We start from the raw sequence: 16468 nt of genomic DNA, 5'->3' as shown, positions 1-16468 counted from the left end.
GTTGTTTGGAGGGGTAAATGAAAACTTACTGAAACACGCACACACGCACGTGGACACACACGCGTGAACGTTTTGCCTATAAGTTTTGATGGGAAGAAGGAAAGAATGATTGGCCCAGACCTGGGGTTAGGGGAGGGGTCACAGTGAAGTGCTGTCTGTGTCAGGGCTGCCAGATGAGGTAACCTCCGCTTTCTTCTTCACTTTGCCTGGATCAGCCCTGTCTTCCTAGCGTTACTATCCTCGCCAAGGTCTTATTAATTATAAAAAAGAAAAGTGGGGAGGAGTTCAGTGGGGGTTGGTTTGGGGTTTTTTTGTTGCAGGCAATATAACTTTTTCAGGCACTTTACAAAATGCACGATGAAAAAGCAGCAACGCTTCTTGCCCTGAGCAGCTAGTGTATCCCCTGAGGCTGGCTGTTCCCAGCGAGGCAGAGATAACCCGCCAGGGCCCTCCAGGGAGCGTGAGCCATTTGCTTTTTCTCTCCTCCAATTACCAGGACCAGTGGCGAGGGTGATCGATAGTGAGGTTTCCCTGATGGCGAGCTGGTTCTGTCACCAGGTGCCCAGGCACACCAGACACAAGGCCGTACCACAGTGGCCATATCAGTTTGGTCCAGGCTCATCTTTCATTTGAGCTTCTGCTCCCTCAGTTGGGACCCTGACTACCAATCTCCAAAGACCCAGGCTGATGTGCATTCCATGATAATAACAGATGTTGTGCAGGACTTGCTAGTGTATTTATGTATAATAACTAATGTAACTCTTACAACAACGCAGTGAGGTAGATACTGTTATCATCCCCATTTTACAGATGAGAAAACTGAGGCACCAAAAGACTGAGTCACTTGCCTAAGGTCACACAGCTTGTGAGTGGCCCTGCCAGAATGTGAAGCTCAAGAGTCTAGCTCCAGGGTCCACCCTCCTGAGCACCGCATGCCGACGTGTGTAGGGCAGGACGCTGTGCACGTGGCTCCCTCCAGGTCCCTCTCCATGACACCTTCGGGGATGGGCAGAGTCATCCTCCCCTCCGACCGCCACCCAGTGGTCAGCACTGTGTGATACCTGACTTAGCACACGTGCTACTCGTTGAACATTAGAGCAGAACAGAGGAAAACGAGGTCCGCCACCACGGTCGACACCGTCCTCCCCATCCACCTCTGGTCCCTCCAAGGATCACATGCAGCCTCTCCCCCGCCCTCACCCACCCCTCCCCTGCAGCCCCTGGGGAAGTGACTGCCCTGCAGGGATCTGCGTGGTGTCTGCAGAAGCCCAGCCCAGTTCACGCAGGCTCCCTCTTCTCTCCTGCACCCGACCTCCCCACCCAAAGACAGCGCACAACTGACACTGGGCCGACAAGCCTTCATTGTTTGGGGTCTTGCATGATTTTTTAAATGCAGGCAAAGTCATTCTGCAGCAAGAGCCCCTTCTTCCTGTGGCCGCCTGCCCTGAGGATGCGGGAAGTCAGATGCTTATGTGCAGGTCTCGGTTTTCCTGGTCCCTGGTAAGGTTTTTCCCTCTTGTGTGGGATCCTTAAGGCAGAAGCCAATTCCCTGAGTCTCTTCTATACCCCAGAGCATGCATCGCAGCGCTCGAGGGGCTGGAGTTCAGCGTGGTCACTGGGGGCAGGCCCTGGGCACACAGGCGGGAATGTTGACCTTGAACGAGGGCCCGCGACCCCACTCACTGACACCAGCACGCCAGCGGCTTTGGAGCTCTGGAGGCCACCTCCAGGTCCTCTGTGGGCAGGTCGGCGGGCAGATCAGCAGATGCTCAGAGAGGCCGGGGCCGAGGAGCAGGGGGCCGAGCTCGTGTCCTCACCGAGCACCAGGTCTGCTCTGCGCCTCCCGCCACATCCCGAGTGCGCCCGCCACGCCCGGGCCTGCCTTCGGGCTGGTCTAGACTCACAGATTTCCAGTAGACAAAGCCTGCCGCAGCCTTGGCCACCCTCTGCTCGTGGCTGCTGGTTACTGTGCCAGGAGCTCAGGAAACAGGATGGTGTTCTGTCTGGTGGCAGACATTCTAGAACCTGCTCAAAGGAAGTTCCGTCCACATCTAAGTCAGGGTGGGGAAATGGGCCGTGGGGCCCGGTCGGGGCGTCTGCGAATCCGGGCCCGTGCCTGGTTGTCCGTGGGACCAAATAAACTGTACGCCACCGTACAGTTAACTGTCCGTCCAGTATGTGCAGGTGCTCTTGTGATGAACGAAATACAAATTATTCTAAAAGACCCATTGACTATTTCAAACTGGATTAAAATGTGACTCTGCAGTGTTTTCCTGTAAGGAGGTGTGCTCGTATTCAGAAAGGTTGAGAAAAAGTAACGTAAGCCAAACCCCTGATTTCACAGTCAAGGAGGGAGAGGCCCAAAGCCGCGGGATCACAGCTGGGGTCCGGGTCTCCCCAAGATGCCAGGTGGCCTCCCGGAGTAGCAGGTGGAAACCATTTTCCTAGGCGATGCTATTTTTGTGTGGATTTTTCTCCAAAAGTCACTTTTCTCTCTACTAGGGACATTTCTCACTGTTGTGGGGCCCAAAGCTTCATGTGACCTGGGGGACCCTCCTCAGGAAAAAACTCTGATAATGAGCACAAGATTGGGCCTGAGAAGGGGCCCTGTGTCTTCAGCTTCTCCAGCCACCGACCTGTGTCCCTGCCGGGTTCACCTTCCTGCAAGTTCTCCAGACTTGGCTTCTTTTCCCCGGAAAGCACACCTTCCAGCTCAGGGCTCCTGATGTTTGCGTGTGTTTGATTATTGCTTGATTATCTTCCTGATCAGGACCTTAGTGCCTCCTTCACACCAGCATGGGAATTTAGAGTAAGGGAGGGGATGCGGGGCGGGAATCTACTTACACGTGAGGCACGCGGCTCAGGAGCGTGGGGCCCTCTTGCCCGGCACAGGGGGCGGCACGAGGCCCCAGGAGGCAAGGCTCTGCCCCCAGGGCCGGGCCACGGGACCAGCACAGAGACAGAGACTGGCTGGCTCTTCCCTCCCCGTCCCCGAGCCTCGGGAAATCCAGCTCTTAGCAGCACCTCCTGCCTTTCTCACATTTGTCTGAATCCTGGCCGATGGCCCACACTAGGACCCCCTACTTCAAAATAAACTTGAATTCAGACTGAGAGCTTCGTTCTAAAGTGCTTCCTCAGGGGAGGGGTACACGTCAGCAAACATGGTTCTCGTTCTCCAAGTCACTGAAAGAACGTCGTAAGAGCCAGTTTCTCTGTGTGTCCAGCACAGAGCGTGTCCTCTGTCTGCTTTATTAGACGTTTGGTTATCCACTGAGTGATGAGTGGGCGGACAGCTGGATGAATGAACATCTCTGACACGTGGTCCCCTGCCCGGGCGTAGGAGCAGGTAAATAGAGGGCAGCGGCATAAGTGCTGGAAGCTCCCTCAAGTGCGCACGGTGAAAGTGAAGAGGAGAGAGCAGGGAAAACCCAAAGACAGATGACCACGCAGGAACAGGAGCCCACCACACCAGCCCAGGTTTCCTCCTCCCTCCGCCATCTTTCTTTTCAAAGCTTTCTTAGCTGAAGTTGTTCTCAGTGGTCTAAATACAAAGGCTTAAACAGTGGCCCCTGTAAGGTGGCAGAGCTTGGCAGGCAGAGCTCTCCTCTCCCCTCTGCACCAGCTGGGAGGGCTGGGCTGGAGCACCTGAAGGTACGCTCCCTCAGGTGTCCATGGCTGATGCTGGCTGCTAGCTGGGCCCCGAGGTGTGCTGGCAGGGACATCTGACACGTGACTGGGCTTTCCCACAGTGTGGTGGGCGGTCTCGACGGGGAGCAGCCCAAGCCGGAGAGAGCCCGGAGCGGGAGCACACGGCCTCTCGTGACCCAGCCTTAGAAGCCACACACGTCACTTCTGCATCCTGTTGGTTCAGCGGCTGCAGAGGACTGCTCCGGGTCCAGGGGAAGGGACCAAGGCCTCACCTCTTATTAATGGGAGAGCGTCAAGTCCCAGAAATGTTGCCAGAGCGGATTTTGGAAACTACTGTCTGCCACGCTAAGCAAGGTGTGGAGCTCAGTAGAGGAATTTATACTAAGGTGTAAACGACTCCCCAGGGAGACAGCACTGATGACCCAAAGATGACGTCAGGAGGGTGCTGTGCGTCCAGCCTTGGAAGATGCTCCTGATGTTGGTCTACTCCAAGTGGCTGTGCACCCTAAGACCTCCCCCAGATGAGTCCACCCAGTAGTTAAATTCACGGACCAGGTGTGGCACAGGAGCCTGCAGGGCCTCGGGAAAAACAATAAAAGGTAATCGGTCAAGCTTACGAGACTGGGGGTTTGGAAGCCATAGACACACAGGCCTCCTGTGAACCTCTTGCTTTACGCGATGGTCTAGCCACTTCTGCAGCAATTATAAATTCAGGGACATCTTGTTTTCTGCTTTTGGAGGCAGTCTATGAATTTACGTGGTATCTCTAAGATAACACAGTCTGCTTCCTGACTACTGCATTCTCGACAGAAAATCCGGGCAGCAGGGAATTCATGGTGTGGCTGGCCCGCCCCAGTAGTAAGCTGGAGCATCAGATACGGGAAATACCTGAAGTGTAGAAATGGCGGACAGCTGAATTGGAGGCAGGGGATGAGCCTTCTCAGTGTTGCTGCCCCGCAGTGGGGCTGTCTGTGACCTCTGGCCGTTCAGAAACGCAGAGTGCAGAAGTGTCTCTGCACCCCTCCCCCTTCCCGAGCTACACAGCTCATAGAAATGTGTGTGTGGGGTCAGATTTAGCCTTCTGCTCCTGATAAAAATGGGTCTTGGCCTTCCCGCCTGCCCCAGGAAGACGAGGCTGCAGGAGCCGGTCCTGCAGGAGCACGTGCATTGCAAGAGCCCTGAGAGAACATGGTAGCAGGTTCCCCAAAGGACTCTGAAGCCTCTCATTTCCCTTCTGTTTCATGTTTGCGGCCCCTAGTCTGCCTTGGGGTCTTTTCAGCCAGACCCAGTCCCGTGCGGCCTGTCGGCCTGGGGAAGCCTGGGCTGCATCAGTCGGGGAGACGCAAACCTGCCTCTGTCCCCGGCCTCCCGTGACCCACTGTCTCTCCCCGCTGCCTCTCCCCACGCCCTTCCAGGTCTGCACGACCCTCCATCACCCCTGTGGACCCCCGTTTTCCGACATCTGGTGCAGAGGTCGCCCCCTGGGGGATTGCAGGTCCGGCCTCAGCTTGCGAATGGAAGTAGAAGTCACTCTTCCTTGTTAAAGTGCTGTCGGAAGACAGATGAGCGAGTGTCCTTTCCTGGGTGCGGGTTGTTTGCAGACCCCCTAGATGGCTGGCACTCTGTCTTCTACTTGCGAGTGATATGACCTACAGCTCTAACTCCGTGGATTTGTCTGATGTTGAGGACCTCAGGAACTTTGTGACCTACTCTGGACCCCTAGGTCCATACTGTGGCGTTTGCCACCTGCTTGGTCTACAAAGTCTCACCTCGTGTCTGCTCTCCAGCCAGCAGTGCAGGGAAAAGGCAGTAGTGGACCCCCCTTTCCTTTAAAGGAGGACCTGGAGTTACTCAGACCTTCTGACGTAGCCCATGGGCAAGAGTTCCCCCCTTCACAACTGACTTCACACCTCCCCCTGCTACACACAGGAGGCGGGGAAGGGTCTTTATTCTGGAAGACCATGTGCCCAGCTGTGATTCATTGCTTCCTTTCCTAAAAGAAAGGATGGGTTATTGGGGAACAGGTCACATGCCACCTCCCCAAGGGCTTTCTCTGATTTCCCCCCAAAAGAAAGACCTGTGTTCCCAACCCCTACCGTCCTGAGGTTTCTGCTCACCTGGGTGAGGGGTGGGAGTGGTGGTCATATTTTGTTTACTACATTTCAGACTACAGAATTTCATCTCTCCAGTGCTCTGGCATAGGGTTTAGGATGTGTTGAGCCGTCAGTCTTCAACTCCATCAAGTTAATTTCTCTCAACCTCCAGTTTCTCAGCTGTAAAAAGGGGCTTAATCCAGGGTTCTTGTGAGTATCCATGGTTAGCAAAGGCAAGTGAAGTATCTGGCGAGGGTGAAGGCTGTAGAATAAAACATGACGTCCCTCAGGCGCACATGCACTCGTTGGTCATCAGGCTCAGGAAAGGACGGTGGAGGTTTCCCTGCCAGGCGTGAGCAGACACAGTGGGACGTGGTGGGGCCTCGGGGGGGCACAGTGCAGGAGAGGGGTCCGGTCAGGAGAGCGGCCGTCTGAGGAGCGAGGAGGCCTTGGGCTGTGGCTCTGACCCCGAGCCTGGCTCTGAGACTCCTGCTGCTGTTGTGTCCCCGTGGTGATTGCTGGTGACTCTCCTGGTTGAAAGACTGTGCGGGGAGCACTCGGCAGTGACGCGCCGGGTCCGGGCCAGGAGGGTGGGCGGAACCTTGGCGTGTAATTGCAGGCGCTTAGATCTCAAGAGGAGCGGCTGATCTAGCGCCAGGAGGGCTGTCAGGAGCAGATGAGTTGTTTCATGCAAAGTGCTTGCAGCAGGGTCCGGCGCGTGTTAAATATGTGTTCAACCAAAAAGTGTCCTTGAATCTGACTGGGGTTCAGGAAGGGTCCCAGTCACAGCAGGTCCCCCAGCATGTTGGGTGGAAAGCTGAGACAAGCCAACTCGATCCGCCCATTGGAGGCTGGGACGGTCCGTGCCAGGACCTGCAGGATGCAGCCCAGCACGCTCAGCATCAGATGCGTGTGTGTGCGTGCGTGCGTGCGTGCGTGTGTGCGTGTGCGCCGGGGGCGGAGGAGGCCAGGTCCAGGCCAGCTTGTTGTTAGGGCTTAGGCCAGTGGGCACCTCCCATCCTTGTCAGGTCTGGCTTAGAAATTCACCTTGCTGAGTTTCAGGGCAGAATTCAGCTGACTCTGTCTTACCAGCGTTCTCCCAGCAAGGAGCTGGTTCTATGGCAGCCAATACAGTCATGACCTTGTGCGGACTCCTGGGGCTACCATAACAAAAGACCACAAACTGGATGGCTTTAAACGGTAGAGATGTGTTCCAATTCTAGAAGCTGAAAGTCTGAAATCAGGGTGTCGCTTCCAGCTTCTGGTGGTGGCACGCTTGCTGTTCCTTGGCTTTTAGACCCATCACCCCACTCTCCGCCTTTGCCGTCACCTGGCATTGTCCCCTGTCTGTCTCTGTGTCTCTTTACTTTTCCTCATGAGGTCACCAGTCATATTGGATTAGGGGCCCCTGCCCGCCTCCAATACGACCTCATCTTAATGTACATCTTAATTACATCTGCAGTGACCCCATTTCACAAATAAGGTCACATGGATGGGTACCAGAGATTAGGATAGCATATCTTTTAGGGGACACAGTTCAACCTACAACGAACTTTTAAGCAGAACCTACTCTCTTCTTCTGTCAAGTAGGTATATATACTCCCCCCCAATAATTTGGAAGCCTGTTTACTATATGCTAATAAGACCTTCAACTGAAAAAACACACACAGCCTAAAAGATGCAAGTTGTGTCTTAATCAGGGGCCTTACTGAGGACTATAGCCTGGGAGAGAGCCTCTCAGCTCTGAGGGACTGTTCCAAAGAGGAAAGGGAGGAACCGGGATATACAGGAGTTTTTGCTGAAAAAAATCATGTGATCAAATATCAAAAAAGTACTGCTAATCACAAAAACCAGACCTCTCAAGTTCATGATGGTAGGGCTTTTCTATGTATGGGAAGATGCAGGAGTCTGGTCTCACTGAAATTATTCCTAGATATGCGTCATCACGATCTAGGGCCCGTATCTTGTTTTTCTCCATCCTGAATTCCCCTCAGGGCGCACCGTGGGCTGCAGCGGCTGGTGGCTTTAAGGCAGCGACATCCTTTGTTTACTGAAATGGCAGGTGACATTTTTCTGTCAGCAGACCATAGGCATGCATTTCCAGAATGCAGTGCCTGTTTGATCAGATGTGACATATTAACCGGCAAGTACACGAAAGTCACCCGCAGAGCTTTTGCTTAAAAGGGGCTTGTGCCCTTCCCCCACCCCAGTATATACTGACGGTGCTGCCTGGAGTGGGCCCGAGCGTCTGTAACAGAAAGCACCCACCGTTCCCGCGTTTCCCTGAGAACCTCCCTAAGTGATTCTGGGCAACTGCGGTGGACCGACCTTGGGGGCCCCCTCTTATTCTGCATCTGGAAGACTCGAGAATTCCTCCTCTTGCCTGGACTGGCCTTCATCACCTTGAACCCGAAGGGGATTTTGTCCTTCTGGATATGGATATGCCCTTAACGTGTGTGGCGTGAATGACAATTCACGTAGTGGACTTGGCTTCTTTGAGACACGATGCCAAGAAATGAGGGAAAGGGGCCCAGGTCCTGCCGTGAGCTTAAGCTGCATGGATAAAAATTTCTGCCTCTTCAAGTGAATGTCCCCAAATGTATCTTTCTTACTTGATTCTGAGAAGGTCCCTGGACGGGACAGGGAAGGTGGAAGGAAAGCTGTATTCTCCCGTTCTCACAAGTTATTTGTACTTGCTCAGAAAGGCAAGTTTCTCCTGTTGTTCCAAGCCAAGCGTTCATGCAGTTAATTTAGTTGATGAAATAGGTTTTTTTTCCCTGCAAAACTCTATCCATAAACTACCTTTGATTCATGGCATTTAAGCCAACTGCCTCATGAAGCTAGAAGCTTGAAGAGAACATGTGGAGAATAGGGACGTTCTCAGTTAACACAAAAGTGTCACGATTTCATTTGCCTGGTCCTTTTCCCCAGAGTTTCTTATCCTTACTTTATCTCTTTAATGAGCAGCTAACTCACAGGAAAATAGAAACACCAAGGAACAATGTGTTACAGGGCATTTGGGGAAAATAAGCGGAAGCCACCCATTGTGTATGGCCCGGCCTTTGGCATGGAGGAATTTCTTTTTTATTTGTGATCATCTTGCTGTGGGATGGAATTGAAAGGAACCTTTGCCAACACACACACCAGATATTTGTCATCCCTGAACTGTGTGGTTTCCAGATTCCCTTCTGACCAGCACATTTATTGTCTGAAGCCTGTGGTCCTTTTCTGCATCTGTGTTCTCTGAGCAGTGCATTGAGCTCAATGGAAATACTCTGGCATCTGCTGACAGAAGGGACAGAAATAGTACTTGTCAGCCCAGCATCAGGCCTCCCTTCTCCCCTGATTTTGTCTCTCTCACCCCTGCCTGTGTGACCCCCTGCCCTGCACTGACCAGACCAAAGCAGGAGCGTTTCCTTTTGGTCTGAGGGCAAGTTCTAGAAATGAAGTGGGCCCATGACAGGTGGATGAGGAGCTAGCAGTGCCCTCCTGCACCCCTGGGCCCGTCTGGGGATGAAGGTAGCAGGACCCCCCCAGGCTGCTGATTTGCTGTTCCTCCCATTTCAGGAGGTCGCTCAGGGTCAAAAGGAAGACCCAGAAGAGCTGTGTCAGCAGGGACTGTGTTGTCTGCTTGCTCTTGTGCGGTGCTGCCTCTTCTAGAAGCCTTTGTCGCACCCACCGCTTTTCTGTGGGGATGTTCTGGCCATGAATGAATGCGCCGTGAGAGCCGTGGCCAGGCTCGCGCAGCTGGTTTCAGGCGGACGCCACCTCCTTGGCCCTCTGACCCTTGTGTCCCGCTCACTCCCGGTGATTCCCCTCGTGCCCTGATGTCCCCTCGTGCCCTGATGTCCCTGCAGCACAGACGCCACTGAGCAGAATGCCCCAGAAGTTGCATGGCCAATGGTGCCTGTTTGTTCCAGCAGACCGTCTCCTGGAGTCTGTTGTTCACTGTCCCACACGCGCCGGCCAGACAAGTCAGGTGGTGCTGGATAAAGTCATTTCTGAATCACTGCCTTCCACACCCGCACCTGAAAGTCACTTTGCTGGCCGCCAAAGATACTGGAAAATTACAAGCAATGGAGAGTTGGCTGACTTCCTTTCCCCGCTCCCCCGCCCCAGCAGACCTTTGGGTTTTTATCGGCTCTGCAGAAGCTTCTGAGTCATTTCTCAGATGCCGCAAGGTCACAAAACGCTGTCAGGGAGGACATGTTAGAGGCAGCAGCTGTGCCCCTTGTTTGACAGCTGGGGGCTTGTTCGGGGCCTCCGCGGTCAATGGCAGGACAGGGGCAGAACCCAGGACTTGGGGCCCCTTCACCATCCTTCACTGATCAGCTGTGCTGCTGGCCTGGGATGCGTCTGGGTGATGGGAGGTCAGATATGCCAGGGGCTTCGTGGTGGATGAGACTCTGCTGTCTGGTGCTGGCCCCGGGTCACACTGGATCAGGGTCCCTGCAGGCTGCCGGCAGGCCTGGAGGAAAGCCCGTGGAGGGCCAGGGAGACTTATTTAGGGGGAGGCCAGCACTTTCTGAAGGGACTGACTCCTAGCATTGTTGCTGCGGGTCCCACGCAACATGGGGGCTTGTCCCACTAAGAAACCAGGCCAGTGGAGCCAGTGATGGAGGGACAGACTGCCTGTTTGGCCGGTCTCCTGGGAGAAGGAGTTGCAGTGCCCCACTTTCATTCCTGAACTTGGCTGTGGAATGCTTTTGTAGCCACTGCAGCAGGGCCCTGACTGATGTGGCCCTGCCCCCCGGCCCCCCTGCCCCCCTGCCCCCGGCCGTCTCTGTCCTGCTGCTGACAGATCCCTGTGCCCCCCTGGCCAGGCCATCAGGCTGGCCCAGCTCCTGGCCTTGCTGCCTTGCTTCTCTCATCTCTGTGACCCTTCCCTCCAGTGGCCATCACCCCTTGGCTCTGCTCCAGTTCACATCATTCCCTGTGTGGTTGATGCACTTACCGTTTTCTCAGGCGCCTCAGTTACCTTTCTGTCCCCACAGGCTCACAGAGCCAGTTTATGGTCTACACCTAATAACGACCGTTGAATAGGACTCACAGTATGTGATTATAGAGCTGTATCAATCTTTATTTTAAAAACAAACCTAGGGGGATTTGGTTTATAAAAATACATAGCATGTACAAGGAGGAATCCGCGAACATTAGAGCTGTTTTGCACCGAGATGCTTCTCTGACCCTAGCACTCTGATGAGTTGTACCTGGGAAGTGTCTTCTCTTGGCTTGTTCAAAAGACACAGTAGAATTGTTCTTTCCAGAATAGATAACAGATCCTACAGCACTCACCCCTAGTCAAAACTCTAATTAGCCAAGACTCTTTGGGGCGGGCAGGAGTGACGGGTGTGCCTGGTGGAAGCCTGAGAGGATTGCTGTTTCCTCTTTGGTCCCGTAGAAGAGAAGGCCATTCTGTGCTTCTGCCATGTGGAGTGAAACCACCTCCATGCTTCAGAGTGAGGAGCCTGCTGGCCTTTGAACGCCTTCCCCTCCTGCACCGCTGTGCGTGAGGGGGTCCGTGTGCCGGCACAACCCCTCGGCATCTCCTGCAAGTCGATTTTCTGGGATTCAACCTGCAACACAGTTTACTTCCTCACTTGCTTCTGCCTCAGTGTGCCCTGCTTCAGAGTGAATGTATCTCCTCTAATTCTGTTTTTCTGATCATCTTAAAATAATAACCCACAACAGAACAATAATAAGTCAATCAGAAAGGACTTGCTGGGCTCATCATACTCAAATTTGTGCCCCCAAAATGGTTTTTAGACAGTAGCCTCTGTTCGGTTGGGCCTTGATTGATTGGGTTTGATTGATTGGCTTTGCTGTGCTAGGGTTTGGTGGTCAGACCAGGCACCTCTGAGATGAAGGTGTATCCCGGGCACAGGAAAGCCTCCTCAGAGGCTGTAAATGACCCCAAGGGGGCGTGTGATTTTCTGTCCAGCTCCCGTGGTTCCCCGGGCAGCGCTGGCCGATACTCCATCCATGCCATCCACAGTCCTCTGCTTTGTTTGTTTCCCTTAGAGGAGATTTTGAAGACCCACATCGCCCACTGGTGGTCTCCAGATGGTACACGGCTCGCCTACGCCACCATCAACGACTCCCGGGTGCCGGTCATGGAGCTGCCCACCTACACCGGCTCCACCTACCCGACCGTGAAGTCCTACCACTACCCCAAGGTAGGCGGGAAGCAGCAGCAGGACAGCTCTGCATTATTCATCAGCTCCCCCGCCCAGCTGACTCCCAGCGTGGAGCTGTGATAATCAGATGTGTCATGAGCAGTGCAGTAAAGAGAGGCAAGATTAATTATTTCCCATTACATTGCATTAAATTCCCATTTTTGCTCAGTTGAATTTGTCGGCAGGTTTACTTTCTTTTAAATAATGCAACTACCGTTAATCATTTGTCTAAGCTTCATTGCAACCAAAACACATTACCTCCCTTGTGAGTCCGTGGTGACAAAAACTCACACTGCCCACTCGGGGGCACCCTGTCCTCTAGTTCCTTTTTTAAATTCTGGGAGGTCAGAAGGACCCCTGTCTGCGCCTGGTCCCCTGGGCCTGGGCTGTTCTGTCCTTGGTCATGTTCTGACCCATACTGTTTCTAATTGCTTCCCACAAAAAGCCAGCAGAACAGCGAGGCTGCAGGAGTGGGGCAGGGGACAGATAGCCAAAGCCCGCTTTGTTAGCAAATCACAGCGTCCTGGCGTGAAGGGAGGGCCTGATGCCGAAACCTCTGCCGCCCACTCAGTTGGAGAGAGGCTGGTGCCCAAGAGAGTGGACGCAGCTCTGCCTGCACCCACCTGGTGACAGGGTCCTCACGTCCACCTGGGGCTGCCTTGGAAGGACCCCTCCAGCCTCTGCCAGTGAGCCCTGGGCCTCGGCTTCCAAGCCATCAGAGGGCTCTGGGAGCTGATGCCATGTGCCGTGTATACCAGAAATACGGGACGTGCCAGCCTACAGTTTGCCCCAAGAGAGGCGACAATGTCCAAGTGAGGCCAGTGATGTCCCCAGAGTCCCAAGACAGAGAAAGGAAACACCAGGTGTATCAGTCAGCTCAGGCTCCATAACAAGCACCACAGACTGTATGGCTTAAACAACAGACATTTATTTCTCACAGTTCAGGAGGCTGGAAGCCAGAGATCACCTAGAAATGGAATGGTTTCCCTGGTGAATCCTTTTATGAGAGCCCCCCCAATCCAGGAGTGATGTAATGACCTGAAATCCAGAAAGGTACAGGCCCCCTGATTTTACAGTGAACTCTGGGACAGGTGCTCTGAAATTGCAATTATAAAGCCCAGATGGCTCAGGATTTGGGGTTTCACGTTTTAACAGAAAATCAGCATATTCTGGCCAACAGAATTCAGACGCCCACTTCCAAATCGGAGGCATGAGCTGGTGACCCATCTGATGCCTGCCCTGTGTGGGCCTGAGTCCCTCCCTCACCCCAGCATCTCCGACTGTGGGGGCAGAGGCGCCTGGGCCGTCAGACCCAGCAGCCTTGTCTTTCGTGCCCTGCCAGGCCAGTGCTCGTCCAGGGAGTGGGAGCAGGGATGAGCAGCTCCCTCTTAAAGGACCGTCCTCCCCACGCTGAACCTCTGGTGAATCTCCTGGCAGACTTAGTGCCCAGGCCAGTCCAGGCGGGAGGCGGCTCACTCACATCTCTGTCCCCTTTTACTTCCCAGGCTGGATGTGAAAACCCCAGTATCTCCCTGCACGTCATTGGCTTAAATGGACCCACACACGACCTGGAGATGATGCCGCCTGACGATCCCCGGATGAGGTTTGCACCCTTGCCTCAATTATGTTAAGACGATAATAATGAAACCAGTGTCCATTTACATGGTCTCTTTAGGCTCAGATTTATTTTCCTGCTAATCTAAACATCCAAGAAAAAGGTACGTTTTCTGAAGTTTTCCTTACTGCTTTATGATTTGGTTTTTCTGGGAAGGGAACACAAGTCAAACCAATGCTACTATTTCTTGGTTTATGTCAGGCCCAGGTCAGGCCCAGATTCTCCACCCTGGAGGCTGGGCTTCAGGGGCGGTGGGGGGCAGGTAGGACTGGTCAACCACCCACGTGCAGAGGGAGCACATGGCCTGGCACGTGGCACACTTTGGAGGGCATCCCTCGGATGGACAGATGCAGTCTTTCCAAGAAAACCCATGTAATCGGACCTCTTGTGAATGGCGCCCCATTTTCAGAGCATTATTTTAGAGCGTTACTGTCTTTTGCCAGCTCCAGGAACTGAGTGGTGAATCCTGTTCCAATAAACCAAATCTCCCAGTTGGTATAACAACCGTGTAGTTGGTGGAACATGTTGACAAAGGCAACTGTCCTGTTATTCAGGGCTGTAGGTGGATTTTATTTCCTAATCAAAAGAACTGAGTAAAATCTATCTTTGTGAAGGGGTCTGAACATCAGTTTCATTCTGTCCCAAAGTTCAAGCAGTCTGGGGACTGGCTATACTTCCAGAGTCCACTTACATCAGCCTTAGACCTCGCTCTGTTGAGAGTATTGACGGGAGACTCAGAAGGAGAAGGGAATGGCACCGGGACCCACCTGTTTACAGATCTGCAAGGCTACACATGGGCCCAGTTAAGTGGCGAACGATCCATTCTGAGGGTCAGCAAGTATCCAGCCCACATGTTGCCGTGACTCCAGCCTGAGTCTTCACTATTCAGTTACGGAACTCTCCATTATTAGTAGCTTCTGGCAGCTTCCGGGAGGGCAGGAGCTGTGGCCTCAGCCACTCTTACTCCTCCACCGGCCCAGCGCAGGGCGAGGCACATGGGCACGTGGATCCACTGGTCCGTGATGGCGTGGACTCCTCCTGTGGTGGCTTCCACCGCTGTCCTTGGCAGGACCCATCTGCCTGGGGCCTCTGCAGGATTCCACCGAGGTTCTTTCAGCTCTTCTGTCTCCAGTGATGTGTAAAATGCTGTGAGGTCCTCAGGTGGACAGACCAAGCCCAAGGCTGCCCACTACCTCTCGCTCCCCGCCCTGGAGCGGCCTCCCTCCTCATGCAGCTGGCCCCTCCTAGGGGGGTGGGTCCTTAGTGTGCACTGGCCCCTCCTAGGGGAGGGGTCCTTAGTGTGCACTGGTCGGGGAGCTGATGATATTCTTGCTGGGATAGAAGAAGCGTTGTGATTATTGCTTTGTCTTCTCTGCCGAAGACCCAGGTATTTCATTGTTTTCTTCCAGCTCCATCCGTGCCAAGCCTCCTGGGGCCTGGTCCAGCAAACTCTCTGAATTAATATGGAAAGCCACCTGGAAAATTTAAGCCATCTGTTTGAGTTAATTGAAAATCTCATGTAGTCCATTTGGTGATGCTGTTTCCACAGGCTTGATTAGCTTCAAGGACAATGAAAAATTCACCTCCGTCAGGGCTGTTGAGACACGGGCCTCAGGTTTTCTGCTTCTCCAGTTTCCTAAGCTAAACGCGGTGATGCTTTTCCTATGCAGTGTAAATCGCAGAATGTTAATGTCACACTTTCTCATCTCCTTCTCTGTCACAGCCTTGGGATTTTTCAAAGTGAGCGCAGATCTATCAGAAATCATGCAGTCGATGTGAGCAGCCGTTTAACGAGCATTTATTATTTGCGTCCGTTAGACTGAGAATTTAGCATGCTTGAAACACGGAGGTTACAATGTAGGGGAAGGACAGGCCTTGAATGAATGGTTATAAGCAAGTGAAGGATTGCAGGCTTGAGAGGGGGCACGTCGAGTGGGGGGCCTGGAAGAGGAGACCCCCCCCAAGTCTGAGGCTTTCTCGCCCCTGCCCTGCCGATATTCGGGGCCAGGGGGATCCCTTGCTATGGGGGCTGCCCTCTGCATCGTGGGGACCTCAGCCACGTCCTTGCCTTCCCCCAGTGGGTGCGCGTGACGGTCAGAGATGCCCCAGACTGGGAACCGCTGGTGCTCAGCCGCACGCCGGCTTGTCTGGGTCCAGATCCCAGTTCTGTGCTCTTCGCCTGCTCCATCCTGTGTCCTCAGCTGCAAAATGGGGATTAACATTAGTAATCAAAAGTTTTGCTCTTGTGGGCGACCGTGAGTATTAGATAAGTCACGCAGCACAGGGCTGTCATCCCATCTCACGGCTGTAAATCCTGCCTGTAGGCCGACAACACTCCCCTTTGGAACTCAGCCCTGCCCTGCCCTTGGAACTTCAGGTCCATTTCTAACTGCCGGCCCAACATCTCCCTTAAACTGGCCAGGTTGTGATTCTCAGGCAAAGTAAATGAGCATGTGTTGAAGATTTTATTTAACTCATTAATTGATAAGGGAACCAGTGTGGTGTTAGAACCAGTCCAAAAGGCATTTGATAAGCTAGGTGTATGTGGACAGTTTGACGAAGAAATGTAAGGATAAGTTTTGGGGTTACAGATACCCCGGGGCCCTAAACTATAACCTTGGGGGGTATCTGACCCACCAGACAAAAATCCATGGAGACGTCCACCCCAACAGGGGTGTCCAGGCCATCGCAAGCCAAGCCCGGCGTTGCACGGGAAGATACGCAGCGATCCCGTTTGCTCTTTGCAGGTTTCAGAGAAATTCTCTGTCTCTAAATGGCAACCCAAAGTGAACTCAGTGAAAACAGAATTCCGCGTTCCCCCTGGAAACCTGCCCTGGGCAGCCTTCCCGTCTCTGCTCAGGGCAGCGACCTTCTGGCACTCAGGCCTCTGACTTCACTGTGTGTCTTCCACAGGGTATTTCTCCCGTGTAGCCAGC

The 16468-nt window shown here is 53.6% G+C and overlaps 1 protein-coding gene across 1 annotated transcript in view; it reads left to right on the top strand.

Moving 5' to 3' along the window:
* DPP6 (dipeptidyl peptidase like 6) overlaps positions 1-16468 on the top strand; it is a 776249-nt gene that overhangs the window by 631088 nt on the left and 128693 nt on the right. The window contains exons 9-10 of the mRNA XM_032643847.1: positions 11763-11917; positions 13423-13520. Coding sequence (XP_032499738.1) covers positions 11763-11917; positions 13423-13520 — 253 coding nt within the window. The remainder of the gene's footprint in view (positions 1-11762; positions 11918-13422; positions 13521-16468) is intronic.

This window comes from Phocoena sinus, chromosome 9, assembly GCF_008692025.1.
Source record: "Phocoena sinus isolate mPhoSin1 chromosome 9, mPhoSin1.pri, whole genome shotgun sequence".
Classification (NCBI taxonomy): domain Eukaryota; kingdom Metazoa; phylum Chordata; class Mammalia; order Artiodactyla; family Phocoenidae; genus Phocoena; species Phocoena sinus.
This window is presented reverse-complemented; position numbering and strand designations above follow the sequence as displayed.